The sequence below is a fragment of the Notothenia rossii genome, assembly GCF_949606895.1.
Source record: "Notothenia rossii genome assembly, chromosome: 4".
NCBI classification, from domain to species: Eukaryota; Metazoa; Chordata; class Actinopteri; order Perciformes; family Nototheniidae; genus Notothenia; species Notothenia rossii.
In genome coordinates this window covers 534,887-561,703 of record NC_136902.1, presented here as the reverse complement: position 1 = coordinate 561,703, position 26,817 = coordinate 534,887, and the positions used below count along the sequence as shown (strand labels likewise).

The 26,817-nt window shown below is 44.8% G+C and overlaps 1 protein-coding gene across 1 annotated transcript; it reads left to right on the top strand.

Annotated features, from left to right (window-relative positions):
• Positions 1-1,994: 1,994 nt before the first annotated feature.
• On the top strand, positions 1,995-25,656 carry LOC307036280 (NLR family CARD domain-containing protein 3-like). Its single transcript, XM_079676435.1, has 11 exons — positions 1,995-2,091; positions 6,258-6,336; positions 6,476-6,701; positions 6,845-8,660; positions 11,291-11,464; positions 12,041-12,214; positions 12,852-13,025; positions 13,643-13,816; positions 17,361-17,507; positions 23,304-23,350; positions 23,432-25,656. Exons 3-11 carry the CDS (start codon positions 6,665-6,667, stop codon positions 24,013-24,015), a joined length of 3,327 nt encoding a protein of 1,108 aa, XP_079532561.1. The 5' UTR covers positions 1,995-2,091; positions 6,258-6,336; positions 6,476-6,664; the 3' UTR covers positions 24,016-25,656.
• Positions 25,657-26,817: the final 1,161 nt, after the last annotated feature.

Sequence of the window (26,817 nt, the reverse complement as noted above, 5' to 3'; positions counted from 1 at the left end):
CTCTCTGTTTTCTCATACAGACACCCGGTTCGGTTGAGTTTGATATTATTTCAGTTGTTTTACTTTCAGTTGTTCAACACCCTCACACATACATGTTCATGCAATCCTCACCCTGCAGTTACATTACTGATACCACTGACGTTCACACCTCATGCTTTACTTGTTTTGCACTTGATTCATTTGCTTATTTGAATCACTTGCTTTAATGAAGATCTTTTTCTAACCGTTGATATGGTGTGTCTCCTCTTTGTTGTGGCCTTTTGAGCCAAACAATCAGTGAGAACTTAAACACTGTGAGTCTCCAGATATGTGGGTGGAGACAAAAGCAATCGATCTGAGGATCCTGGATCAAGAGTTGGATCAGGGTTTTAGTTAACCCCTGTATGTATATAAAGTATGATTTTATTAGTTGATCTTTTTTTTGTATTCATCTGTTTCTGTTTCAGGGTCCAGCAGCAGAGACCAGACTCTCCCAGCTGTCTGTCCCTAAAGAGCGACAACTCGAAGGACGACGTCATAAACTTTAAAGGACGACCTCCATCTGCTGATCAGAAGTAAGCTGTGACTCATAGTAAGAGTCCGGTTATGATAGAATAAAACCAGTCGGTATAAAGTCTTCTCCAGCAGTTTTTCTCCAGCATGTTTTACGGCCTTATAAATGGGACGGATAATCAGGAGAGTGAGAGCGGTGTTTCCTCAGGAAGAACTTTACTCTAGTCAATTGCATTACCAAAAGTACAGCAAGTAGAAAACATGCACAGCTTCTTCAGTAGAGTCTAAACCCTTTCTCGTTACACAGCATCTATCTAAGACTTCTTACTTTTCTCTAGTATTAGAGATCTTTTCACACATGTCACACATGCACACGGTATCGGCTCAAGAAACGTGTCCATCCACACGAGACCGCTCGACCCGCTGGAGACGCTGTAGTACATATGTTGGGCCTGTAAGTGGCGCTGTACTTCCGGCCACAAAATACACCAAAAGCAGAGAATAAGACCCCCCGAGCATGGTTGCCATGGTTGCCTGGTTGCCCCTTCTGTTTATTTTCTGCAGTGTAGTTCGAGTTCTCCATGTCCACTTGTTGCTGATGGTTGTGGTAGAGGAGCTGTAGATTTTGCACTAACATCTGTAGCATCAGCAGTGAGCAGCAGAGGTGGGGAGAGGCGGGGCTATGGCTTCATCGTTATCAGGAACTGATCGTGTAGGACGTACACACGTAGCCATTAGGCCCCCCGGAGCGTTTCGTCCGCAGATCTACCCACCTTGGGAGCCGTTACCGTTTGAGTGCTCCGTTTCCGCGGTTCTGTTACGGCCTCGTGTGGACGAACCGTCCATACGATAGAGAACTGTAGCGGATACAACCCGTTTCGTCTCCGTGTAAACGTGTCTGAGGGTCCAGCAGCAGAGACCAGCCTCTCCCAGCTGTCGTTCCCTAGAGAGCGACTGCTCGAAGGAATTTTGCATAAACTTTGCAGGACAACCTCCATCTGCTGATCAGAGGTAAGCTGTAACTCATAGTAAGAGTCCGGTTATGATAGAATAAAAGTAGTCGGATGCAATATAATATTTATGCTACGGTAACGTTAGCGAGCATGCTATCTATGGTTAACGCTCTATCTTTAACTTACATCTGCAAACAGCAAGCTCAGCACTTTAGCAGCCGGATCAGTCTGCATGAACTCGCTGATGTTCTCCACTAAAGAGATGTTTTTACGTTAGCTTCCCACTGCTGGCTGTAGCGCAGCTGAAGAGAGGACAGGCCCTTTGTAGATAAACTTCACGTCTTCAGGATTTTCTCTGAAAATCTTCTAGAGTCCTTCACAAAGTCCGGAAGGTCTTGGTTTTAAATTTTCATTATGGTCTGTTGAGACATCGGCAATACAGAGTGATTTATACCGTTATATAACGTGACTTTAGGTTTAACATTTTTTTCATCAGTTTTCTCCAGCGTGCCAATGTCTGCATCTGTTTCTGTTTCAGGGTCCAGCAGCAGAGACCAGACTCTCCCAGCTGTCTGTCCCTAAAGAGCGACAACTCGAAGGACGACGTCATAAACTTTGCAGGACAACCTCCATCTGCTGATCAGAGGTAAGCTGTAACTCATAGTAAGAGTCCGGTTATGATAGAATAAAAGTAGTCGGTATGAAGTCTTGTCAGACCCCTCCTCTGGTCTAATTGTTTGTGAACGTCCACACTGAGAGGGGCAGTGAAACTCCATCTGAAAACTCAGGCTGTTCAGAAGCTGTTCCACCATCTCACAAACACTTCTGATGGAGGAGACTGAACCCTCATCAAAGTCACAACCAGCTCTACTTCCAGTTGAACCCTGACCCCTGCTGTGGGGCTGGAGGTGGAGCTGGGGGGGTAACGGGGGCTGGTGTAAGAACGGTCCCTAGGTCTGTCCTCTTCCTGATGAACAGCTGTTAGCCAGCTGCAGAGTCCAGTCTCTATCCACACAGCCACGTTTCAGGAAGACCAGAATGAAGGATGGACAGAATCCTCTGGTCTTCAACAGCAGCTGGAAATAAATACAGTGAAGGAAATCATTATTTGATCCCTGCAGATGTTGTACTTTTGCCCTCTTACAAAGAAATGAACAGTCTCTCATTTTAATTATAGGTTTATTTTAACGGTGACTTAGGGAAAGGGCATACTTATGGACATCCATAAGATGGGTTTTTCCCGGACATGTACAGAGTGCATGAAGTGGACTTGCTACGGCCACTTCATAAACAAATTGCCTGACGCCGGTAGGAAGCGGCCAATGGGCCCCATGTGTCCCTGTACCAAGTTTGGAGGCCATGCAGAACTTATACATTTTTTAAATGGTCCCATTCACTCCATTTGCACACCAATAAATCATAGGGTGGCCAAGATAGCACAGTCCAAGTATCAGCTCCCTGTCTCAATGCATTGTGGAGACACGGTCATGTACGTTTCAAATGCCTGAGCTCTTCAGTATTTAAGGTGTACAGTACACTTCAAATACATAACCGCAGAGTTCATGAAAATCAGAGAAACTTCAGTTTTTGAGCTATCAGGCTTCATTCCTAAAATCGTCGAAAACCAAAGGTTGTCCAATCATTTCCAAAACTGAGCCACTCGATCCTTTGAAGTGTACGTCCACTTCAATATATATACCTCATCCTGTCAAACTTCAGATGGGCCTGTATGTGCCTTCTCGATCAGGGGGACCTTGCGGGCGCTGCAGGAGTTTCTCATGATCATCAATACCCCACGGGGCGAAATCTTGCGTTGAGCCCCAGAGCGAGGGCCATTGATTCTCATTTTGTGTTTCTTCCATTTCCGAATAATTGCACCAACAGTTGTCTCGTTCTCACCAAGCTGCTTTCTGATGGTCTCGCAGCCGATCCCAGCCTTTGGCAGGTCTACAATCTTGTCCCTGAGGTCCTTAGACAGCTCTTTAGTCTCACCCATGGTGGAGGGGTTGGAATCTGATTCATTGATTCTGTGAACAAGTGTCTTATATACAGGTAACAAGTTGACATTATGAGTACTTTCTTAACCTGTTAAGCCCGAGAGACCCGGTACCGGGGCCCTCCCGCAACATCTTGCAGGAAACAGTGTCTGAGGGCATGTTCATTTAATAAACTGTGAATGTTTTATATCAATGTAACGGGAAGAAACTCATCTAACTGATCATTTAAAAACATTTTTGAAAAAAACCACACAATGCTAACGTTGAGCCTCTGAACTAGCAACGAGCGAAAAATGCTAACAGATTACTGCCCAGAAACTCACTCATAAAACCTTATTATGTTATTACATTACATTACATTGCATTTAGCTGACGCTTTTATCCAAAGCGACTTACAATAAGTGCATTCGACCAGGAAGATACAACCTTTAAGAAAACAGAATCATATAAGTACATCAGGTTTCATAGAGCCAAACATTTCAAGTGCTACTCAACTGGCATTTAGAAAGCCAGCCCTTTATTAGTATATAAGTGCTTTGTTAGTCATTCTATCGCTCGAAGTGGAGTCTAAAGAGATGAGTTTTCAGTTTGCGTCGGAAGATGTGTAAGCTATCTGCTGTCCTGATTTCAATGGGGAGCTCATTCCACCATTTTGGAGCCAGGATAGCAAACCCACGTGTTTTTGCTGACGGGAACTTGGGTCCCCCTCGCAGTGCGGGTGCAGCGAGCTGTTTGGCTGATGCAGAGCGGAGTGCACGTGCTGGGGTGTACGGTTTAACCATGTCCTGGATGTAGGAAGGGCCAGATCCATTCACAGCATGGTACGCAAGTACCAGTGTCTTGAAGTGGATTCTAGCAGTTACTGGAAGCCAGTGAAGGGAGCGGAGGAGCGGTGTGGTGTGGGAGAATTTGGGAAGGTTGAAGACCAGACGAGCCGCTGCATTCTGGATGAGCTGCAGAGGTCGGATGGCACATGCAGGTAGACCAGCCAGGAGGGAGTTGCAGTAGTCTAGGCGTGAGATGACGAGAGCCTGGACCAGAATCTGCGCTGATGTCTGGGTCAGCTGGGGACGTATCCTCCTGATGTTGTAAAGCGTGTATCTGCAGCAGCGGGTTGTAGCAGCGATGTTTGCAGTGAAGGACAATTTGTTATCTAGGACCACACCCAGATTCCTTGCAGTCTGAGTCGGGGAAACAACAGAGGGGCCGATGTTGATTGTCAGGTCAAGAGTGGGACAATCTTTTCCCGGAAGGAAGAGCAGTTCAGTCTTGTCAAGGTTGAGCTTGAGGTGATGAGCAGACATCCACCGAGAGATGTCTGCTAGGCAAGCAGAGATGCGTGCGACGACCTGGGTCTCTGAGCGGGGAAAGGACAGAATTAGTTGGGTGTCGTCAGCGTAGCAGTGGTATGAAAAACCATGCGGGCTAATGACAGACCCGAGCGAGTTTGTGTACAGGGAGAAGAGGAGGGGACCAAGAACCGAGCCCTGAGGGACCCCTGTAGTTAATTGACAAGGGTCGGACTCGTATCCTTTCTGCACATCCAACCTATCGATTCGCATCGTGAGATGACACAGAATCGATGGGTACATACATTATCACTCCATAATTAGAACTCGCGACTTTTATAAACAAAAACAGACATCAAAACATGTGGCGCTAGGTAGCTAAAAACGCTAACATCGCTTACCTTGGTCGTTGTCTGGTCAAAAGTGGTCTTCGATGGCATTAAAGTGATAAAAACGCTGCTGAAGTTAATCCATAGGTTAATCCAATGTGTCTGTGTCCCTTTGAAATTATTTCTGATAATCCATGAGGAATAAACCTGCTTTTCCGTTTCCAGATGTCAGAGCGAGAGATAGCTTCACTCTGATGCAAAACTGCATGTGCAAAGCCCCCACCTTTTTATTTTACCGTGTGTGTGTGTGGGGAGATTCCCCTTAGATTCTATTGGCTCTAACGGTCAAAAAGAGATTTTATTCGTCAAAATCGACCAATGGGTTCCAGAGAAACGGTAAAACCCCCATTTCCACCCAAATCACAGAGGTGGAGTTTTTTTTTCTAAACCTCTCTAAAAAGGTCAAATGTCTCTTGTTTTGCATCAATCTTGATACAGGGTACTTATTATATGTTATACTTTGGATTCCTAAAGCTTTTAGTCTACCTTACCATCATCCAAGGGTAGTTTTCACTATAATTAAAAAAGATATTTTGGACGGACGGATATTATGTTCAATCTGAATTTTCTTTAAAATAAAAACATATGTATTGATTCTGACTCTTCTACATCCAACTCACAGGTTTATCATTACTTTGAGAAAAAAGATAATTAATTTTACCCTTTTAGAAGTGAAGATATGGTCATTTGTTCTGGGAATGTCATTTTCGAGCCTGAAACCTGAAAAACAGGCTCAGGGCTTGAATGTTAAAGGAAGAGGACTTGTGTAACCGGTCTGTGGGAGCCAGAATTAGCGTTGGTTGTAAGGGGATCAAATACTTATTTCACAAAATGAAATGCAAATTAATGTATGTCTCTTATATGACGTACATTTCTGGATATTCTTTTTTATATTCTGTCTCTTATTAGTAAAGCAACGCTACCATTACAATGATAGACTGTTCATGTCTTTGTAAGTGGGTAAACTTACAAAATCTGCAAGGGATCAAATAATGATTTCTTCCCCTGTATCCCTGAAGTGCAAAGTTCCCGCTGACGCACAGGACCACCAGCCTGTTTCCCTGTCCTCCTTTACCCTGAGTGTGTCTCTGTGTGGACAGACATCATGTGAGCTAATGCTTCATGGTTCCTCCACAGAGGGGACCAGGAGAGCTGGGAGGTTCCCGGTGGTCAGTCTGCCCAGCAGCATCAGACACAGCTGGACTCCATATTCACGGTGAGTACATGTACTACAGATACTTGACCTCTCTTCTGTTCACAGTCATCTCCATGCTGCACTTTCAGAGAGTCAGTCTGTCCGGATCTGATGTTTGGATCCATGGTTTATAGTTTGTGTCCTTCATGTGATGTTCCAGCTGCTGGAGGACCACATCGTCACCTTTGTGAAGAGCGAGCTGAAGAAGTTCCAGAAGGCTCTGAGTTCAGATTACCCAGAAGGCTTAGAGAGTCAAAGTGAGGATGAGGAGGTGCTGGAGGCTGAGGATGAAGAGCAGAGGAGGAGCAGAGAGGCCTTCCTGAACATCACACTGCACTTCCTGAGGAGCATGAAGCAGGAGGAGCTGGCTGACCGTCTGCAGAGCGGTAAGAGGGTTTCTATAGAGAGTTAACACTCTGGATAAATGTCTCCTCTGCTGATGTCTCAAGAGACCAACATATATCCATACTTCATTCAGAGAACCAGAGTTACAGTGTGACCTCATGATCTTTGTTGTGTGTTCTTTCAGGAACGGTTGCTACAGAGTGTCAGCGTAAACTCAAATCCACCCTGAAGGAGAGGTTCCAGTGTGTGTTTGAGGGCATTGCTAAAGCAGGAAACCCAACCCTTCTGAACCAGATCTACACAGAGCTCTACATCACAGAGGGGGGGTCTGCAGAGGTCAATGCTGAACATGAGGTCAGACAGATTGAAACAGCATCCAGGAAACCAGACAGACCAGAAACAACCATCAGACAAGAAGACCTCTTTAAAGCCTCACCTGGAAGAGATGCACCAATCAGAGCAGTGCTGACAAAGGGCGTGGCTGGCATTGGGAAAACAGTCTTAACACAGAAGTTCACTCTGGACTGGGCTGAAGGCAAAGCCAACCAGGACATCCAGTTCATATTTCCATTCACCTTCAGAGAGCTGAATGTGGTGAGAGAGAACAAGTACAGCTTGGTGGAACTTGTTCATCACTTCTTCTCTGAAACCAGAGACGCAGGAATCTGCAGGTTTGATCAGTTCCCGGTTGTGTTCATCTTTGACGGTCTGGATGAGAGTCGACTTCCTCTGGACTTCCTCAACACTGAGATCCTGACTGATGTCACAGAGTCCACCTCAGTGGATGTGCTGCTGACAAACCTCATCAGGGGGAAGCTGCTTCCCTCTGCTCGCCTCTGGATAACCACACGACCTGCAGCAGCCAATCAGATCCCTCCTGAGTGTGTGGACATGGTGACAGAGGTCCGAGGGTTCACTGACCCACAGAAGGAGGAGTACTTCAGGAAGAGGTTCAGAGATCAGAAGCAGGCCGGCACCATCATCTCCCACATCAAGACCTCACGAAGCCTCCACATCATGTGCCACATCCCAGTCTTCTGCTGGATCTCTGCTTCAGTTCTGGAGGAGGTGTTGAAAACCAGAGAGCGGGGAGAGCTGCCCAAGACCCTGACTGAGATGTACATCCACTTCCTGGTGGTTCAGTCCAAAGTGAGGAACATCAAGTATGATGGAGGGGCTGAGACAGATCCACACTGGAGTCCAGAGAGCAGGAAGATGATGGAGGCTCTGGGGAAACTGGCTTTTGAGCAGCTGCAGAAAGGCAACCTGATCTTCTATGAGTCCGACCTGACAGAGTGTGGCATCGATATCAGAGCAGCCTCAGTGTACTCAGGAGTGTTCACACAGGTCTTTAGAGAGGAGAGAGGACTGTACCAGGACAAGGTGTTCTGCTTCGTCCATCTGAGCGTTCAGGAGTTTCTGGCTGCTCTTCATGTCCATCGGACCTTCATCAAGTCTGGAGTCAACCTGCTGGCAGAAGAACCAACAACCTCCAGGCGTCCTAAAGTCTTCAGATCCAAACCCAAAGCCAAACCTAAACTAACAGATCTCTACCAGAGTGCTGTGGACCAGGCCTTACAGAGTCCAAACGGACACCTGGACTTGTTCCTCCGCTTCCTCCTGGGTCTTTCACTGGAGACCAATCAGAAACTCCTACGAGGCCTGCTCACAGAAACAGGAAGTAGCTCAGAGATCAACCAGGAAACAGTCCAGTACATCAAGAAGAAGATAGAAAAGGATCTGTCTGCAGAGAGAAGCATCAACCTGTTCCACTGTCTGAATGAACTGAATGATGGTTCTCTAGTGGAGCAGATCCAACAGTACCTGAGTTCAGGAAGTCTCTCCACAGATAATCTGTCTCCTGCTCAGTGGTCAGCTCTGGTCTTCATCTTACTGTCATCAGGAGAAGATCTGGAGGTGTTTGACCTGAAGAGATACTCTTCTTCAGAGGAGGCTCTTCTGAGGATGCTGCCAGTGGTCAAAGCCTCCAACAAAGCTCTGTAAGTACAGAGATCATTTGGTTTAGTGAATCAGTTATTAACCTCTTCTACACCGCACCCATGATACTGGGGGGAAAACGCGTCATCTGCAGGAAACAGCGTCTGAGGGCGTCTTAATATTCAATAAACTATGAATGTTTTATATCCATGTAACGGGATTTTTTTTTCAACCCACAAAGCTAGCGCCGAGCCTATGAATTACTACGAAACAATCTTAAGGCCGTTAGCACAGAGCTCTAGCTACACTGATCAATATACTTATTGGATCTGCACAAACAAGCTTAGATAACTAGCTTGTGTCCTTGGGCAAGACACTTCACCTGAACTTGCTCCTGTGGGTATTGTCCACAGTACATGACCATTACATGTATGATCTGTATGTGTAATGTGTATTTTGTAAAGCGCTTTGAGAGTCATTGATAAAGCGCTATAATAAATATAAGGATTATCCATCCATCCATCCATCTTCTCCCGCTTATCCGTGGTCGGGTCGCGGAGGTAGCAGTTCCAGCAAAGAGCCCCAAACTTTCTTTTCCCCTCATCAACCAGCTCTGACTGGGGGGTCCCAAGGCGCTCCCAGGCCAGAGAAGAGATATAATCCCTCCACCTGGTCCTAGGTCTACCCCTTGGTCTCCCAGCTGGACGTGCCTGGAACACCTCCCTAGGGAGGCGCCCAGGTGGCATCCTAACTAGGTGCCCGAACCACCTCAACTGGCTCCTTTCGATGCCAAGGAGGAGCGGTTCAACTCAGAGTCCCTCCCGGATGACCGAACTTCTCACCTTATCCCTAAGGGAGACACCAGCCACCCTGCGGAGAAAACCCATCTCGACCGCTTGTATCCGCGATCTCGTTCTTTCGGTCATGACCCATCCTTCATGACCATAGGTGAGGGTAGGAACCAAAATGGCGCGGTAGACAGAGAGCTTTGCCTTCTGGCTCAGCTCCCTTTTCGTCACAACGGTGGGGTAAAGTGACTGCAGTACCGCTCCCGCTGCTCCGATTCTCCGACCCATCTCACGCTCCATTGTTCCCTCACTCGAGATACTTGAACTCCTTCACTTGGGGTAAGGACTCATTCCCTACTTGGAGTGGACAGTCCATCGGTTTCCTGCTGAGAACCATGGCCTCAGATTTGGAGGTGCTGATCCTCATCCCAGCCGCTTCACACTCGGTTGCGAACCGATCCAGTGAGTGCTGAAGGTCGCAGACCGATGAAGCCATCAGAACCACATCATCTGCAAAAAGCAGTGGTGCAATCCTTAGTCCACCAAACTGCAGACCCCCCCCCCCCCACGACTACGCCTCGAAATCCGATCCATGTATATTACAAACAGGATTGGTGACAAAGCGCAGCCCTGGCGGAGGCCAACCCTCACCTGAAATGGGTCCGACTTACTGCCGAGGACCCAGTGACAGCTCTCGCTTTGGGAGTACAGAGATTGGATGGCCCTGGGTAGAGACCCCCTCACCCCATACTCCCGCAGCACCTCCCACAGTGACTCCCTGGGAACCCGGTCATACGCCTTCTCCAAGTCTACAAAACACATGTAGACTGGATAAGCGTACTCCCAGGCCCCCTCCGGGATCCTTGCGACAGTAAAAAGCTGATCCGTCGTTCCACGACCAGGACGGAATCCGCATTGTTCCTCCTCAATCTGAGGTTCGACAATCGGCCTGACCCTCCTTTCGAGTACCTTAAAGTAAACTTTCCCGGGGAGGCTGAGTAGTGTGATGCCATCACTCCATTTCCACACTACTTACATAAGGATTATTATTATTATTATTATTATAACATCCTGAGAGTCCACAGATTATAGAAGTATAAGGATCATCACTGAGCGACCTGAACTCGTGACAGGGGAAGCAAACACAGACAACACACGAGTAGCTTTAGGTAGCAAAACACGGAGATATGCTCACCTTAGCTGTTATTCTGATCAAAAGTCGTGTTCAATGGCATTAAAACGAGAAAAAACGCGGCTGAATGTTAATCCATAGGTTATAGCAATGCGTCTGTCACTTTGAAACAATTATTGATAATCCATAATTCCATTTCTATGCAAAAATCGGAGAATGAAAATTAGCTGCTAATGGTAGCCACCAGAGGTTAGCGCAGCTTCCGGTTTTTCTACCGGACCAAGGGGGGCCAGAGATATGGAAAATCCACCCAAATGACCCCAGAAGTGTTTTCTTTGGCTAAACCTCTCTAAAAAGGTCAGATTTCACTTGTTTTGCATCAATCTTGATACAGGGTACTTATTATATGTTGTACTTTGGATTCCTAAAGCTTTTAGTCTACCTTACCATCATTCAAGGGTGGGTTTCACTGTAAGTAAAACATTTCTTTTGGACAGACACAATAATTTCCTTTTTTTTTTACTGTGTTCAATCTGAATTTTCTTTAAAATAAAAAAATCTATATTGATTCTGACTTTTCTACATCCAACTCACAGGTTTATCATTACTTTGAGAAAAAAGATTAATAATTTAACCCTTTCAGAAGGGAAGATATGGTCATTTGTTCTGGGAATGTCATTTTCGAGCCTAAGACCTGAAAAACAGGCTCAGGGCTTAACAGGTTAATAAAGTGCTGTCTTCTGAATAACTGTTGTCCTCATCGTCTCTTCAGGCTTAGTGGCTGCAACCTGTCAGAGAGAAGCTGTGCAGCTCTGTCCTCAGTCCTCAGCTCCCAGTCCTCTAGTCTGAGAGATCTGGACCTGAGTAACAACGACCTGCAGGATTCAGGAGTGAAGCTGCTGTCTGCTGGACTGGAGAGTCCACACTGTGAACTGGAGACTCTCAGGTCAGAGACCAGAACAGTTTGACTTAGCCAGCAATACAAGTCAATACTTATACATTCACATGCATGCATCATATTTTGGTTAGCTACATTCAACTGACGTTAGCCAAAGCCTTAGCTAGCTTTGTTTAAGCAACTAACATAACTTGATTTATCAATGTCAAACCACATACGACAATCAGTGCCTCTGTTCTATATATTTGTAGCGCCCGTCTGCAAAAAAGGGTTAGTTTTTATTTAATAAAAAAATTAAACATTTTGAAATCTCTAATTTCTGCATCTACACGTGGCTTTCACGCTGCCCTCTAAAGCATTTCTGAAAAGACGATCCCTGGTTAAACATCTTATATTTCTTTGATCGATCAGCTCCAGGTACGTTAACCGGCGTTTCTCAGCTCAGGATTTCTTAATGTCCACTTATTCAGGATTTTCAGTGTTAAAATATTTGAAGTATTTTCATAGGATTATGTTTTATGGTCTGTTCAAAATTACTTTTCACTTAAATATCATATCTTATCCAGTATGATTAATTTTAAACACAAATGTTGTTTGTATTTTTGTTCATTACGTTCTCTTCAGGCTGAGTGTCTCTAAGCTGTCAGAGAGAAGCTGTGAAGCTCTGTCCTCAGTCCTCAGCTCCCAGTCCTCTAGTCTGAGAGATCTGGACCTGAGTAACAACGACCTGCAGGATTCAGGAGTGAAGCTGCTGTCTGCTGGACTGGAGAGTCCACACTGTGAACTGAAGACTCTCAGGTCAGAGACCAGAACAGTTTGACTTAGCCAGCAATAAAAGTAAATACCAACATCAGCCATGCTGCTGTGCTGTGGGAATACCATCACTCACATCTGTATCTTTGTAATGCAACACGTTCACATGCATGCATCATATTTTGGTTAGCTACATTTAACTGACGTTACTTTAGCCAGAGCCTTAGCTAGCTTTGTTTTAGCAACCAACATAAATTAATGAATCAATGTAAAACCGACAATCAGTGTCTCTTTTCTATATATTTGTAGCGCACGTCTGCAAAAGGGTTTCGTTTGTATTTATAAAAATAAATGAAACATCTTGAAATCTCTAATTTCTGCGTCTACACAGGTCTTTAACGCTGCCCTTTAAAGCATTTCTGAAATACGTTCCCCGGTTAAACCTCTTATATTTCTCTGATCGATCAGCTCCAGGTACGTTAACCGGCCTTTCTCAGCTCAGGATTTCTTAATGTCCACTTATTCAGGATTTCGTAGTGTAAAAATGTTTGAAGTATTTTCATAGGATTATGTTTTATGGCCTGTTCAAAATTACTTTTCACTTGCATATCATACCTTATCCAATGTGATTAATTGTAAACACAAATGTTGTTTGTCTTTTTATTCATTATGTTCTCTTCAGGCTGAGTGTCTGTAACCTATCAGAGAGAAGCTGTGCAGCTCTGTCCTCAGTCCTCAGCTCCCAGTCCTCTAGTCTGAGAGATCTGGACCTGAGTAACAACGACCTGCAGGATTCAGGAGTGAAGCTTCTGTCTGCTGGACTGGAGAGTCCACACTGTGAACTGAAGACTCTCAGGTCAGAGACCAGAACAGTTTGACTTAGCCAGCAATACAAGTCAATACCAGCATCAGCCATTCTGCTCTGCTGTGGGAATACCATCACTCACATCTGTATCTTTGTAATGCAACACGTTCACATGCATGCATCATATTTTGGTTAGCTACATTCAACTGACGTTACTTTAGCCAGAGCCTTAGCTAGCTTTCTTTTTAGCGACCAACATTCATTAATCTATCTACAATCAGTGCCTCTGTTCTATACATTTTGTTGCGCACGCCTGCAAAACAAAGGATTTCGTTTTCATTTCATACAAAAATTAAACAAACATCTTAAAAACTCTAATGTCTGCGTCTACACTGGGCTTTAACGCTGAACCCTTTAATGAGCATTTCTGAAAAAACTGTCCCTAGTTAAATCTCTCTTATATTTCTTTGATCGATCAGCTCCAGGTACGTTAACCAGCCTTTCTCAGCTCAGGAGTTCTTAATATACAAATGTTAGAAGTATTTTCATAGGATTATGTTTTATGGTCTGTTCAAAATTACTTTTCACTTGCATATCATACCTTATCCAATGTGATTAATTGTAAACACAAATGTTGTTTATCTTTTTGTTCATTATGTTCTCTTCAGGCTGAGTGTCTGTAAGCTGTCAGAGAGAAGCTGTGCAGCTCTGTCCTCAGTCCTCAGCTCCCAGTCCTCTAGTCTGAGAGATCTGGACCTGAGTAACAACGACCTGCAGGATTCAGGAGTGAAGCTGGTGTCTGCTGGACTGGAGAGTCCACACTGTGAACTGAAGACTCTCAGGTCAGAGACCAGAACAGTTTGACTTAGCCAGCAATAAAAGTAAATACCAGCATCAGCCATGCTGCTGTGCTGGGGGAATACCATCATCAAAAACATAATTGAAGTGAAATGAGACACAATATGTCATGGTTTTGGATTATTTTTAAATGTTTTCCTCCTTGTGCCTGTCTGGTCCTACTTCCTGTGTTTGCCTTCCTGTCTTTAGTTTCCCTCTTGTGCCTGATTGTCTTATTGCGTCCACCTCCTGCCTGTGTTTTGCCTCCCCTTCCCAGCTGTGTATTGTCTTGTGATTACCCTTGTGTGTTAGTGTTAGGGGTTGTCTGTGAGTTTGTTCCCTGCCTGTCCGTGAGTTTGTTCTTGTTCCTTGTTTCACCCGATCAGTGTTTCTTTGTTTTTTTTTGTTTGTAATCAGCTTTTTGAATAAAGCTCGCCTTTTGTTAATACTTCTTGGTTCCCTTTTCTACTGCGTTTGGGTCCTCATACCAGTATCCTGACAGCACAATCGGACCAGTATGGACCCAGCAGATTTGTCTTTCCACCAAGAGCTGTACGAGCTAAAGTACACGCTTGGGTGCATTTACGGAGACTGGAAGACAGCCTCGTCTAGAGGGGCCAAAGTGTCTGCCCTCAAGGAGGCGTGGCTAAGGAACTTGTTTCCTGAATGGCTAAGACTATTCTCAGGCAGCCCCAAGTGCCAGCCTCCAGCCTCAGACCCCTTCTTAGGATCCACCTGGCGTTTGGAGGTACGCGGAGCCTCCAACGGTCTGTTAAGAAACGGAAGGCCAGGCGACCAGCTCGTTTGCTGGCATCCAGGCTACCAGTCCAAGCCCCAGCAGCCATGCTTTCAGCTCCAAATCCAGCCCCCCTTGTCCTATCGGTGGTCTTGCCGTCATCTGTCCCGTTGGGGGCACGGACTCAAGCCCCTTCCCCGCCGGGGGACCAGCCGGCTCCTGTTCCATTCCGCCGACACCTTTTCCGTCGGGGGGTCCAGCCAACTCCATGCCTTGTTCCGCCAGGGGTCCCATCGCCGCCTTCCTGACCGTCCTTTTGGCCGGCCCCCAGAGTTTTCCCGGCCCCCGGAGTTTGCCCGCCGCAGCCTTCGCCCCTCCTCTGCCTCTGCCGTGCCCTGGGCCGTCCACCCAAACCTTTCCTCCAGACCCCCTCCACCCACCCTTTTGGCCCTAGTTGTGTCCCAGTTGCCTTTAAACATGCCGTGGTCAAGCCTCTACTTAAAAAGACAAATCTAGACCCCTCCTTTCTCGCACATTTTAGGCCCATCTCCCAGCTACCTTTTTTATCTAAAGCCCTGGAGCGAGTAGTCTACGCCCAGCTGCAGTCTTTTTTAACCACGCATGGAATCCATGAAAAGTTTCAGTCTGGCTTCAAACCCATGCACAGCACTGAAACAGCCCTTTGAAGAGTTTTTAATGATCTGCTCCTAGCCGCCGACTCAGGTAGCCCAGCTGTCCTGGTGCTGTTAGACCTGACAGATGCCTTCGACACTGTGGACCATAGCATCCTGTTTTCACGGCTTGAACAGTCCGCTGGTATCACAGGCTCTGCCCTTGCATGGTTCAGGTCCTACCTGACAGACCATAGCTTCTCAGTGCAGCTAGGTGCCTTCTTCTCTGCTAAAGCCCCTCTTACCTGTGGGGTTCCCCAAGGCTCTATCCTGGGCTCCATCCTCTTTTTACTGTACATAATGCTCCTAGGTTCATTAACGCCTTTGTTACCTCGAGACTGGACCACTGAAATGCTCTGTATGTGGGTATGGACCAGGCCTCAATTAGACGCCTGCAGCTAGTGAAGAACGCAGCTGCACGTCTTCTCACTGGACATAAAAAGCGTGACCACATCACCCCAATTCTGGCCTCATTGCACTGGCGAATTGATTTTAAACTCCTTTTATTTGTTTTCAAAGCACTAAATGGGCTGGCTCTGGCTTATTTAGCAGAACTCCTCCAGCGCTACACCCCAGTCAGAGCTTTAAGGTCGGCTGACCAGCTGCTACTGATAGTGCCCAAGACCAGGCTCAAAACCCGAGGGCACCGAGCCTTCGCTGCAGCAGGGAGGGTAAATTATCTCAGGGTCTCTTTAAAGCGTGAGGGTCAAATGAAGCGTTAGATGGACAGGCAGTTTGTTGCAGTAGAAGTACCGATACATAGCAGAACAATTGTGGTGATGTTCAGCTTAATAAGCCTTGTTCAACATAATTTATTTAGCTAATACTACAGCAGGCGAACCAAGTCTGCGTTTCGCTGCATTCCTTGATCTTCAGTTATAACGACGGACTCCACCGCTCGGACCTAACGGAGCCGCAGTGGGCTAGCTCCGGGACGCCGGCTGGAGCTAGCCCCCTGCGTCTCCGTTAGCTCCGGCGGCCAACAGTGGGATAATTGGGTCCCCTATTAACATTTGCTCCCGTTTAGCATTATGGGCCTCATAGCCATAGACTATAAAAGTCTTACCCAAGGCTGAATCATAAACTAAAATGTATATGTATGTATAAAGGGTTACGTCCTTAGCTGGCTAATAAGTAACAAGCTAAGCTACCAAGCACACAATCACCACGAACACGGCTAAAGCTAAAGGGTCAAGTACAGCACTATGACTAACTAACGTTGTAGCCTCTATGGTTGTAGCCTAGCTGAGTGGACAAGTTGCTGTTAGCTGACAGTGAGGCATGAAACATGTCCATCAAAGTGACCACGCCCTAATTTATGCCAAAACGTTAAGAACTAATATAAATAAAAGGGTCGTGTTAGAAAACAATTCACTCACAGATTCATAATCATGAAGTTGGAATCTAACTATATCGATAATAATATTTATTGCATCCATGGGTAGAAACAGGTTTTTTTCTGCTGTAAAGTTGGGCATTTTAACATTTTGGGGGTCTATGGAAAATGCTCCTTTCTGCAGTCAGTCCCTAGCGGCCCATGTATGAACTGCAGTGTGTGGCACTTCCGTATTGGCGTCCCGGCTGTTCCCCAGAGTTTTCCGCTTGGTAGCAACTGAAAGGATGAGGTCACAGATACAAGCAGTTTAAATGAGCTTCAGATTAAAGCTTCTTCTGTAGGCTGACTGGATCAGCTTCAGAGATTAGGTGAGGAGAATGACAATAAAGAGGAATCTGAAACGGTGCTGGTTAAACAACATTTCATTATTCTGTTTCAAACACTGGATGATTTCTGAAATACTACATGAATCTCCACAATGAGCAGCCCTGATAGGCCACACTGAGCGTCTGAGACGATCTACCTGGTGGTGTTGGAGGTCCGATGTCCAAACTGTAGGAGAGTGTGTCAGCTGCAGATCTTCTTGTAGTCTTCTCTCTGTGTCTTTGTTCACATTATTCTCTATTCCTTTGTTTTGTGATCTGTTCATATCAGTAAGACCCTTACCATGGCTGTCCAGTTGAACTTGAAGCAGTGACTGGAGTTGTAGGTGTAGAGATGACCAAGAGGGGATGCAGATAATAAGCCCCGCCCCCTTCCAGTCCTGGACCCTCAGATGATCTGACGGCTTGTTTGTGTGTCTGCAGGCTGTCAGGCTGTCTGATCACAGAGGAAGGCTGTGATGCTCTGGCCTCAGCTTTAAACCCCTCCCATCTGAGAGAGCTGGACCTGAGCTACAATCATCCAGGAGCCTCAGGGGGGAGGCTGCTGTCTGCTGGACTGGACACGCTCAGGTATGGAGAGGCTCTCAGTCTGATAGAGGAGGTAGAAACTGGCTCCTATGACCTGAAACACCCAGAGCTGATAGACTCTTCACACTGTCTGCCGTCAGCTGTTAGCATCAAACACACATGTTCCACAACTGAGAGTTAACCCCCCCTCAGTGGGTCAATGTTCATCGTGGAACCACCAACAGAAACAGAGTGGGGGGGTTTCAATGCTCACACAGATTTATCTGATTAAGCACAGGAAGTGACATGAATAAATAAACGTATTCATTTCCAGATGGTTTATTCTGAGTCCTAGCAAACATCCAATCAGAAGAGCCTGCCCTGGAATTATATATCAGTTGGTTGATTTTTCATTGACGATTCGAATAATCATCATTATATCAGCAGCAAAGCAACAGGGTGTGTAGCCCCCCCCCCCACCCTTGTTCAGATTTAAATTCAGAATAAAACCATTAAATAACCGAGAAGTATAAAAGGGATTCAGGTATCAGAAAGGAGAATTTCTGTGCGCTTCACAGAAATATGAAGCGCACAGGGAGGCAGAGAGAAAACAGCAATTTGTGGACATATAAGATGATTTCAGAGACTGATTGTGCGTTCACACCGTACACAAGATTCTCATTACTCTAATTGCTCAACCGGACTTCCAGCTGTGTTTAATCGCATCACTCAAACGAGATGCACTGGAGAGGAGGCGGGACTTATCTCCATTTAGATGCTCTGTTAGATACCATAACATATTCTACAGTGACTTCCTTGTAATACACGTTTTCAAAAAGATGCTGAAATAATGACATGCTGATACCAGTGGTGGTGACTCGAGTCACATGACTTGGACTCGAGTCACCAATTTGATGACTTTGGACTTGAACAAGTCCCCCCCACTTTTTCAAATCATTAGTTTAGACCCCCCCACTTTTACCATGTGGAAAATCCGTGCATCGGTCTATCCACTCGCCGCACCCAAATCAGTGAAACTCCGCACCATGTTTTCACTGCTGCTTTCTACCAAGGCAGATTCTCATAGCGCGCTCATGTTCAAGGAGTGTTGTCATAGTTGGACAGCTCAGGGGCCTCATGTATAAAGGGATATGCGCTCAAAAAATGGCGTACACCAGTTTCTACGCAATGTTTGCGATTTATAAAATACTAACTTGAGGGGAAAACATGCGGCCCTCCACGCAAACTCTAACCCATGCGTACGCACTAAGCACAAACACGGGAGACGAGAAACTGCGACACCGTTGGCAGAAGGAAGAACGGAGAGAAATATGTGAAAATAATATAATAAATAAAATGTTACCTCTCATTTATCAGATATGAAGAATTCATTTTCAAACATTGATTAAAGCCAATCTTAAAATGATTTAACAAACGCCTGTTTGAGACTCCTCAGTGCACACAAAAACATAACTGGGAGAAATAAATAAATACGGATATGTTATTTAAAACCACCTGGAATATGTTGTGTTAATGTTATGAAATGTTTTCTCATAAATGATGCGGTAAGCAGGAGGACAGAATCACGTCTAAACTGACACCGTGTTGCATTTCTATAGGTCGATGATACGAGCATGGTTTTATGTTTAAAACATGTTTAATCGTGTTTTATGCCGTTTGCCAAGACTTGATAAGTCGCCCGTAAAACACAGGAGGTATGGTAACTAAGAACACCATATGAGGTAAACTGTACAGCTAGTATTACGCAACACATTAGTTGTATTTCCTTTAACTGGTGGATATAGAGTTGCTGCGGGGGGAGGGGGGGGGGGGGGGGGTTGAGATGCACAGGCTGCAGTGCGCTGCGCACAGCTGATCGAAAGCTGGGACACAAACCACCAAATACAAAAATATAATTCAGATCCAGTCGTCATGACTCCACTCCGGAGGGACACCCCATCATTTCTTAGTTTCTCATCAAGAGGGGGGGTCTCCTGTCCCCGGTACAAACACACTGCCTGAGGAAGGCTACGTGTATTCTTTTTGTCATGAACCTTTTTCGGACCACTTATTTATTTATTTTGGTGACGATCCAACCTCCATGCTGCTACTCTGGTTCAAACTGCATCCACCAAACAATATGATTTATCTCCACCTCCCCAAGATAACCAGAATCTGACACGGTGTGAGAAGTTTGAGCTGTTCTGTCCTCAATTCCTGCGATCTTCTCCATGCAGTCAAAATGAATGAATGAATGAAAGAATTAATGAATGAAAGAATGAATGAATGAATGAATGAATGAAAGAATGAATGAATGAATGAATGAATGAAAGAATGAATGAAAGAATGAAAGAATGAATGAATGAATGAATGAATGAATGAATGAAAGAATGAAAGAATGAATGAAAGAATGAATGAATGAATGAATAAATGAATGAAAGAATGAATGAAGGAATGAATGAATGAATGAATGAAAGAATGAATGAAAGAATGAATAAATGAATGAAAGAATGAATGAATGAATGAATGGACGTTTCTTTGACTATTTATAGGCAGATATGGGCGTTACGTGAAGCCCGCAAAAGCTGCGCCGCATTTCGAGTCGGTTGTGATTTATAAAGGGAAACCGGCGGTAGGAAGTGCTGTACTCACTTTCCTCGCCGGTACGCAATGTTCGGTGAATCGGAAAATGGCGGAACATTTATCTACCTATTTTTCGGATTTCTACTACGTAATCAACCTTCCCACGTCAATCCTACGCACGGCGTTATACATGAGGCCCCAGGTCTGTTGTATGAAGCGATGCCGGTAGCGGAGGTAAGGCACACACACCAAGTGTTCAGGACATTGTTAATAAAGCGAAAATCAAAGCTGACGATCTCTTGGTTTGATATGTCTTCTCCCCCAGACAACATGGACATAAGAACATTTCAAAGAAGAGGAAAGTCAGTCTTCAGCTGCAGCAGTTCATCAGTTAACAGTGATGGCGGCAAAAGCGTCTCACTTCTGGAGAGGGGTTTGGTCTTTATGTCACGATAGAGAGAAACAAACACTGAATAGTTTAGATGAGAAAAGGCATCGAAGTTCCAGGTTACTAGTATTTATCATGTAAACAGGGAACATGAATAACCCCATCTCTCTGTGCTCATGGAAACACCATGATGTCCATAGAGACTCAGTCAGTGTGTTTGACTGGAGCCTCAGTTCCAGAAGAGATTCTTCTTTAAGGTACTCTCTCTCAAAAGGGTAATGTGCATTATGTTTTAATTATACTTCTTATCATTCAGAAGCTTTTTGTGTGTTTATGTTTTACTGAGTGCTTATAGGCCATTTCCATCCCAGCATTCAGTTAACTATTTATTTTCTGTGCACATTACAGAGACTAGCTAATATTCTACTGCTTGGGACTTTGAGTCTTCAAAATGTCCAATGTCACAGACTGGGACTTACTTTAGAGTCAGTCGTATTTACATTCAGTATGACTTGATTCAATGTGAAAGAGTAGACTGCTCAATACATAGTGATCACTTCACCACCTCTCCTGACCTCTAGGCGCTTGAGAGTGAGTCAGAGGCAGAACACAGGGACAGAGGAGAGAGGTCCGCTGCTGAGGTGAGTGATGAAAGGGAAATGACAGTTTGAGTAAATTGAGATGTGGACTCTCATCCCAGGACGTTAAGGAAATCAGTGGGGGTCTTGAACAGGAAGCATTTCAGTCAAGGGGCATCATGTGACCAATACAGACAGAAGAGCAACATGTATTTGAACACTCGGTGAACTGAACATCTGTATGGAGTCAGATCAGTCTCAATATTAATAAATGCTCACAGAAGGATTCACAAATGTATTTTGCGATTTATATATAAATGACTCTCCACAACAATATCTCTCAATGCACTCACAAATATGTACTGTTGTTTATAAATGTACAACAAATGGGCATTTAAACTGCTTTTGATTAATTCAAAGACGGCTCTGAATTAATAATCAAATATGTTTCCTTTCTTTACGACTGGATGAAATTACAAAATGTACCCATCATGTTCCTCATGCTAGTATAGCCACGTACAAGTATCAAACCACCTGTTGAAAAACACCAGAATACAGGACATCTATTATTTTTTTCGTGGGGGGAGTGGACCCCCAAAGCTCCCGTTAAAAATGTCCCCCCCACATTCCGGATGCTTCCTACGCCCATGTGTAGTGGTACAGGCCGGCTACAGAGCGACGGGGAGACTGGGAGCCGGATTTTAATGCAAGCGCGTCGGAAAAAGTCATGATATGAGCGAAAACCTAAAAAAGAAGCAGCGTCTGGCTGCATTTCAGAGATACTGGAGAAAGCAAAGCTGAGTGCAGGATTTGTCAAATGAAAATAACCTTTTTTTTTGGGGGGGGGGGGAGTTCAGATCTTACACTTGAGTAAAAGTACCAGCGTATAGTAATACTCGGTTACAATAAAATGTCCTGCATTCCAAATGTTAGAAGTAAAAGTAGAAAAGTATGATCATCACAATATAGTCAAAGTACCTCCTGCAGAGGGATCTAGACTCAGGTGTTCTTTCCCCATAGAGACGCCTCGCTGCACATTATCCCTTGCATAAAGATAGATGGTGGGTCCCTTATGACGTGTTGCACACAGTGGAAAGAAACATTCTGTCACCTCCACATCAGGGATCTTATTCTTTAAACTCCTTCTGAATCAAACCGTCACGGGAGCCTTACTGATCCCTCTTCAAATAGAAGAACACACGTTACTTTACCAGCAGAGAGAAAATGGATTATTAAATTATTAATGTGACTAATAAAGACAACCTGGTCTCACCAGAATGCGTGACTCCACCACGACTCCTTAACACCGCATTGCGTGGTGGAGTCACGAACTTTGTTACATTTACGTGTCGGCACCACGCAAACAACCCCAATGTAAAGTGGATGAGGCTCCTTCGTCCTGGTGCACACACGCATTTCTACAACATCCAGCAGTGAGCTTTTATTCTATAAAACGTTTTTAAATCTACTTTAGAGCTCGTAGTAACTCACGGGAGGCTTCTTTTATTTGATTTGTATTCATAATCATTTGTATTTTTCGTCAGAATGTATTATGGCAACCCAGTCTCCTAAAAGTTACGTTCCCACTAAACTGCATTCTCAATTACGTTTAGCTAGAAACGTATTTTCTCCCACGTTACGTTTCTTATGAATGTATTGAATACATATCTTTGCCATTTATTGTCTTGCTTATATTAATGATATAATAGTCATTTATAAATATCATTTTAGAGCACACATTTGAAATCAGTAGGTGAGGCTGTAATTTCTCCAGCTGTTACTCTCATGAGCGAGGCAGAACATAAGAGTTTTAACATGCCAACAAGCTGCTGTCGTTTATTGCTCCTCAAACATTAAAATAAATCCAGAGTTACGTGTTTCTGAACTTCCTCTAAGAAGAAAGGACAGTAACAGAAGATCTCTGTGACGCCAGATGTGGTGTTGTTAATGCGATATGATATCCGAAAAAAAATTCAGTTTAGGATGGCCGAAGACACTACACTACCCATAATCCCCTGCTATCGTTTGGGACTACAGTCCCGTTGACAAACCCCGTGATTAATCTTCAAGCTCTGGGATTGGATGTTGCTGTTTTTGTTTTCTGATTCAATGTCATGACAGTGTCACGCAATTTGACTCTCAATTGCAAAACATTTACCGATATGACCTCGGCCTCCGCCTGGAATTTGCATCTACCCACGTCTTTGCATTGACTTTACATGTAATGGCAACGTGCCCGGTGTGAACATACCTGACCTGTAAGACATGTCATGTTTCCATGCTGACCCCCCCCCCCCCTCCCTCTTTCAGCCTGGAGCCTGCTGCAGTCCGGTGGTTGAGGCCAGGTCTCAGGAAGTGTAAGTGTGTCATGAACATCTTCACCCTGGGACATCACAGGGACATCAATAACCTTTAATACCTGCTGTGTCTCTCATCAGATTCCTGTGGACTCACACCGGACTCAAACACAGCACACAGAAAACTCCAACTGTCTGAGGACAACAGGAAGGTGACACGTGTGAGAGAGCAGCAGAAATATCCTGATCATCCAGAGAGGTTTGACTCCTGGCCTCAGCTGATGTGCAGAGAAGCTCTGATTGGTCGCTGCTACTGGGAGGTCGAGTGGAGAAGAGGGGTTGATATATCAGTGACTTACAGAGGAATCAGCAGGAGAGGAAACAGAGAGGACTGTTTGTATGGAGGGAATGATCAGTCCTGGATTCTGGAGTGCTCTGGTGGTGGTTACTCTGTCAGGCACAATAACACAGTAACACACATCTCCTCCACCTCCTCCCCCTCCTCTTCCTCCTCCCCCTCCTGCCCCTCCCCCTCCTCCTCCTCTGGTAGAGTAGCAGTGTATCTGGATCATCCTGCTGGCTCTCTCTCCTTCTACAGAGTCTCCTCTGACACACTGACCCACCTCCACACCTTCAGAACCACATTCACTGAACCTCTCTACGCTGGGTTTGGGTTATTTGGTTTCGCTGACTCCTCAGTGTCTCTGTGTTCTCAGCAGGAGTGAGACCCCCCCCCCCCTGCTGAGCATAGATCAGTGTGTACTGGATCACTCACAGCTGATATTGGTTTCTACACGACTGACCGTCTGTCAAATCAATCACACGTGTTACCACCAGTACTCAGATCTGTTACTGCAGTTAAAGTAGTAATTCTACTACAGTGTAGAAATACTCTGTAGAAGTCCTGGGTTCCTGGGATATATAGTATATATTATATCACTGGGTTATATTTAGTAATGCATTCATGTGTTCATCATTTTAACTGTGCCGCTGGTAAAGGTGGAGCTAACTGTAATGTCTTTTATACTCAAAGGTATTTTATATTAGTCCATCGTAACTCATTAGCTAATATTTTCTATTTCTATGAACCATCAAAGTAACTGGATAAAAAAAAACGTAAATATTTGTGGAATAGAAGTATGAAATTGCAGGAAATGGAAGCACTTCAGTTAAGTACAAGTACCTCCAAATTGGACTTATTACAGTACTTGAGTAAATGATCTTAGTAACTGTCCACCTCTGGGTAGATGTCGGTGGTAAAGGTAGACATTAACCGACCTGAGGCAGATTACAAAGGGAAACTCAAAGAAACAACTGAAACTAAGAGTCAGAAACTTTATGATTTCCACCTCCAGAGTTCTGACCAATCAGACGGACTCTTCCCGAGAGCGTTCCCTGCCGCTCCTTTGCCCCTCAGCAGAGACGTTATCTGTGCTCTTTGAAACCAGATCACAGAGACAACAAAGCTTCAGATTCAGAGCGACTGGTTAGTAGACAGCCTCTGTGTCTCTGTCTCCACATGCTGTTCCTCCAGATGTATGAATGTTCACGCTTTGCTTGGTTCAGCTTGGTTCTCCTTTTGTACGAGCACTGAGAGAAACTGAATGTGTTCACACAGTTTGTTAATGAAGCTGATTCTGAATGATCATAATGCACATCAGTACTGATCGCTGATTAAATAACAAGTCACTGCCATGCTGTCATCCTCCCTCTGAGCACTAGAGGGCAGCAGTCACTGTCACTTCAATATAACCCTTCTTCATATTCACCAATCAGTGCTGGCTGTGGACACTGGGACAGTTACCATCATGTCTCCTTTCATCTGGAGTCAGGATGTACCGGAGGATTCTCTCTGCAGACCAGATTGGTGTGTCGTAATGTTTTAAATCTACAGTAAACATATTCAAATGGAGTTCTGGAGTCTCATGTTCTGACCTGTTGAATTGAATGTGTCAGGTGTGAATGTGAAACCATTGATCCCAGTTGAAGATGTATGAATGAGATAATGTTGGCGAGCCAGGAGAGGATTGCTCTCTGAACAGAACCCCGACAGAACAATGTGTAACAAGCAGCTTTATTTGAACCCAGTCACCACTGAAATGATTCAGGAGCCATCGTGGTTCTTAAACCAGGCAAAGGGAGTGTGATGAAAGTGTGTCCTCTCAATAATAAATAACAATAAATATCTAGACAAAATCTAGACTGGCATCTCAAAGACATTTATTTGACGAAAATAACTTGCAAACATCTCTGAGAAAAATGTTCAGCAGTGGCCGACAGATCCAAACGCCTCAAAACACTTACATTTGGAGAAAAGCGCCGCAGCTTCAGAAACGATGACATAAAAACACAAAACTGCCACAATTTTGAGATTTTCAGAAAAGTAAGAATTTTCTGATTATTTATTTAAACATGTGACTGAGCCCCTTTCCACTGACACTGTTTATTATTCTAATCAAATTGAAAGCAATGCACACCTTCTGAAGCAAACACCAACTGAGTCAATGAACTGGTTGAATACATGTGTCTCATTATTATTTTATTTAATCAGATGCAAAAGAAAAAAAACAATATCGGCCATTTTAAAACCCATATCAGTCCACCACTATTCATTTCTTCATCTCATCTCTCCATAAGAACATTGAATGAAAACCCATGGATTGTAATAAATACAGGTCTAATCTGTAAGAGACAGGTAACCATGGCTCTACGCTCCACAGTGTGGAGTTACTAATATAACAAACCCTCAGGAAGTCAAGAAGAATGTGATAAGGTGTTTCCACAGAGTGAGTGTAGCATGGTGTGTGCAGCGTGTCTTCATGGAGAGAACGTAGCGATGACCCTCTGGATCCAGCCCACGTAGTTCCTCACTTTGGTGTAGACCCCGGGGAAGTAGGGGTTAGCGCAGCTGATTCCCCAGGACACGATGCCCTCCAGCTGCCCGTCACAGATCAGAGGCCCCCCGGAGTCCCCCTGAGGGCACAGAGAGACGCCTTCATGCTGCTGTGTACTTCTACTGCACTACAGAGGTACTGTGTACTTCTACTGCAGTTCAGAGGTACATGGTGTACTTATACTGCACTACAGAGGTACTGTGTACTTTTACTGCAGTTCAGAGGTACATGGTGTACTTCTACTGCACTTCAGAGGTACATGGTGTACTTCTACTGCACTTCAGAGGTGCATGGTGTACTTCTACTGCACTTCAGAGGTACATGGTGTACTTCTACTGCACTTCAGAGGTACATGGTGTACTTTGACTCCACTGCATGTATTTAATACCTTTAGTTACTTCTCAGATGTGGATGAATGATGTGAAATCTAATCAAGTGTTAAATCAGACTTTAGTTCCACCTGGAGTGAATCCACCAGCTACCCTGCAGTATACAAAGTCATTCAGACTAGCTGCTCCTTTACCAGCTTTGAGAACACTTTCATGATCAATCATTATAAAACATATCATATCTATTATTCTGAAATGGACCAATCTGCACAACGACTACTTTTACTGTCTTTCACTATATTTT